We start from the raw sequence: 4,161 nt of genomic DNA on the forward strand, positions 1-4,161 counted from the left end.
TTACTGTACATAGGCAGAATAAGCAATATTCTGAGCGTCTTCGTTGAAAGACCTGGCAGCGTAGGAAGTTGGTTCCCATGGTGCATGAGCAGCAATCTGAGGTGGTGCATTATCAGCGGCTATTTTCTTACAGAGTTGAAACACTGCCAACCCGACGGAGACAATGAAAGAGAAGAAAGACAGTTGAAGGGCGTTCCAGGCCTTCAATCCAAGCACTCCAAGAGCAAGAGGCACCAGAGTGATGGCCTTGAGGAGAACGAAGGTCAAAATTGGGAACAGAATCTTCTTCAGCTTGGACTTCCTTGCTGAAATTTCACATTCGTATAAGACCTTCAGTTAAAATTGGAAAAGTCCAGTGAATGATGCTATGAAGTTCCATACGGCTCTTATGAACATTATCGTGCTTATGATATTCGATATTTGTGACAAATAATTTTTACCTTCCACGACTTCGGTGCCAGAGTTGAACCTCAGCTTTACGTCTAAGGAGTCGCTGTCCAAATTCCTGGCATCTACGGTTACCTCTGAGTCAAGGGCGGGGAATTTGAAAGTGACGTCGTGGCTTTTGATGTAGTTCTCGATCTTATCGCCAACGGAGGCTTCGCTTCTTGCGGAGATGTCGTTGGACCTGTAGCTGTTTTTGTTGATTTCGACGCTGTCTGAAAGCTGCAAAATGGAATAGTATAGTGGCATGAAGTGATGGTTGATAGAGGATTGAATAATAGGAATTTTTGAGATGCTGGATGGTATAGATTTATCTGAAAAAATATTGTTAATACCTTGTAGTTATCCAGTTGGAAGATGTTGTTCAGGAAAGAAATAGCCTTCAGCTTCAGGCAGGATATGGGATCGTCTCCATCGCACATGCTTCTCATCTCCTCCATGTTGATTTGAGGAAACAGATCTTCCCATTGCTGCTGCTTAGCCGGTGAAGCCTTTGCTGCTGCTACGACAGCTACGAGAACAACGAACGCACCAAAGTACCTCATGATTTTGACTGTGCGAATAGCCGATAACTAATGAGGATAATGAACACACCCCGAACAATTTATACCCGAATCATTGAACTAGTTCAGATCGAAGAAATCGAAGACAATCAATTGTCCATTTCGATATGGTAAGCCATATGATGGGATTCATGAATGCGGGTGTCTTCCTTGAATGTTAATTAGGAAGAAGTTTGTGACTGAATTTTAGTTCCGTTGTCGGTTTTGGATCTAGGACAAGACCAGACGTAGGAATGGGGTTACTTTCCCTGTTTTTCTTAAGAACCAACCATAGGAATATCCTCCTTTCGTTGAAGATTAAAAAAAATTTTAGGTCTTTCGAAAAATATCAGATTCTGCTTCTAAAATATCGTTTTTGAATTCAGACTATAACTCAGTTTCTTCTGAAAATCAGGGAGAGACATCTATGTGGCAGAGTGAACCAAAAGTTTGGAATTGAACTCGAATATCAAACCAAGATATTTTCAAAACACCGACATTCTGCAGATACATATTATTAAACTTTGTTGTACGTCTTTATCGTGGGCAAGATTTTCAGACTCAATGTATATTTTGCATATCTCTTAAGGATTCATAATAATTTCATTTGAAGAGTATTTGGTTACCGATTTGAAATTCTTGACTCGTATATCAAACAATCACCAGGCATTTTTAATCATTAAATAAGAAAAGAATGATTTTCTTAGAAGAATTCAAGAAATTCATGCATGGAATCGACTTGAGATAGATTTTCGCAGAAATTAAAAGGTGAGAAATGACGAACTAAAAGAAAATAAAAGAAATATATCGAGGAATGTCAAATCAGGCACAGTTTCAAAAAATTAAGAACACGCTCTGAACAAAATATCGATCAATAAAAGATTCGAATGGAGTTCCCAATTAAATAATCAGAATCAATGTAAAAATGAAAAAGGGAATATTGCAACACCAAAGTTTTATTGATTTATGCAAATCTAGCCTCGAGGCCAGTGTACGAAGTTTAATCCAAAAATGATGGATAGGACTTCTCAAAATTCTTGTTTGTATCCTTTCCTTCGAAGTGAAAAATCAGCAAAATTCATGTTGAATTCAGTTTTTATTCCAGAACCACATGCCACTTCATAATAATTCGAATATCTAATACATGGCCAACTTTTCACTGACGTTTCGGATGAAATATTATTCACCAGGTTTATCTTGTTTTACGTGTTCTCATAATTGTATATTTTACTAGCCTCATGAATGTTGCTGTTGACTAGCCAAAAAACCTGTTGACTTCCAGATTCATCAAATCAAGGTTCATTTATCTGCTTAAGTATATGAAAGAATAAATGTTTCACCAACGTTTTTCAACCAAAAACTCTACTTCTAGATATGCTCTGGGTAGTTTACCTAATTCTCATGGCATAACCGCTATCTACAATCGACATTCTGTAATTAGTATAGGGCCACTTCAATTAAACAATCATTTCTGGCTCTAATCTGAAATCTGATCTGACTATTCAACGAATTCGAATCACCTACCCTATCGAAAAAAAGTGATTCTGCAGGAACAACAATTTTTCTTCATTTCTTCTGAAAAAAACGGTAGAAACATTTACAAGACTCGTCTGGAAAAAATTCTTCAGTGGTTTAGAAACCATTAGAAATATATCAATCGTTTTTTCCATGAGAAATCAGATATTAATGTGTCTTAGGTAATTTTTTTTAGATATAAATAACGAATTTTGGATCCAAGCACTGAAAACATTTCTTGCTTATAATTATGACCAAAAGTACCTATTTTCCTCGAAAATTGAAATGGCCATTGAACTGGTATTCTTAACGAGTTGTACATCATTCATTATTTTTTCAAATAGCAAACAGACTTCTGTATTATCTTTACCAGCTTCTCATGGATGGTAAGGACATATTATTATCACTCTACAATGATCACAAAGTTTGAACGAAGCCTAAAAAAATTGCAGCATTCAAAACATGCCATCTCAAGTGCAAATCTTCTGTATTCCGATAATTGCAAATTGCATTTATAGAAAATAGTTATAAACAATAATTTTTTATTCAAGGAGTGTAAGAATAAACTACATGTTGGTAAAATTTTTGGATCTGAATATTTTCTGAGAGTACCAAGGCCTGGATGAAACTGAATTATTTTGAATTCTCGTTCAGCAGAATCAAAACAACTGAATTGTTCCCTATAAACTATGAAAAACAGGATACTTTGATTTCAATACTTTATTCAATAAATTAACAATAAATAATCTGTTTTTTATTTTTTTCACAGTTGAGCATTATAAGCCATTTCTTGAGCAGAAAATTGTCTTCCATATGTTGGTGGTTCAGCCCACCCAGTTTGTGGAATGTGTTCAATATGGTGATCATGGTGATGGTGGGGGTAGTGGATGACTTCATAGTTGACAACCTGGAAAATTACATTTGGATTAGATGAATACAAGTTTTTTTTCGAAGATGTATACTTTTGGTTTGGTGAACTTGAAGATGAGTAAAGCTCCAGTTAGGACCATAGAGAGGAGACCCAAAGTGAGAGCCTTCCACGTTTTGAGAGCAATCAATGCCAAAGCCAGAGGTACCAAAACAGCTGTTTTGAATTTCAAACCCAACAAGAAAGGAACGATGACCTTTTTCACCAATTTAGAACGACCTGAAAGAATTGAGAAATTAAATTTGAAGTTGACTTCAATAAGAGATAGTTACCAGTGACAGCAAGGGGAACTTTAAGGTCTTCAGCTTGGAAACTTCTTGGTAGCAAAGATCCTAATGGTCCATCGTTGCGGAGGATTTGAGGTACTCTGGCTACCAATTCGTGAGATTGGATGAAGTCCTCAAATTTGTCAAGGATATCGTCAGACATTCCTCTCTGTTGCTGTAACGAAACGAATTCATGAAATTTTCGCCACATAAGTTTTGCTCGATACTTACTTCAGGTTCTGGTGCATCCTTCTTCACAATTACAAGATCTTCAGTGATCTTGATGACTGGTTTGTCAGATACCTCGTCAATCCATCTCAAGGACTTCGGTTTGACACAACTAACGGATAAATCTTGAACACAACCATAGAATATATCCTGTACTACCTCCACAGCAGATTGGTCAGCGTTGCAAATGCATACGAGGGCCGCTAAAGCCAGAACTGATTTCAAACTGACCATACTG

General features: G+C 36.7%; 1 protein-coding gene across 1 annotated transcript; it reads right to left on the reverse strand.

Annotated features, from left to right (window-relative positions):
- Positions 1–4,161, reverse strand: LOC123314128. The gene is made up of 7 exons (XM_044899247.1): positions 3,927–4,161; positions 3,702–3,870; positions 3,464–3,648; positions 3,277–3,408; positions 780–1,016; positions 441–666; positions 1–305 (listed from the first exon to the last, which is right to left on the reverse strand). Exons 1-7 carry the CDS (start codon positions 4,155–4,157, stop codon positions 1–3), a joined length of 1,485 nt encoding a protein of 494 aa, XP_044755182.1. The 5' UTR covers positions 4,158–4,161.

This window comes from Coccinella septempunctata, chromosome 5, assembly GCF_907165205.1.
Source record: "Coccinella septempunctata chromosome 5, icCocSept1.1, whole genome shotgun sequence".
Lineage (NCBI taxonomy): Eukaryota > Metazoa > Arthropoda > Insecta > Coleoptera > Coccinellidae > Coccinella > Coccinella septempunctata.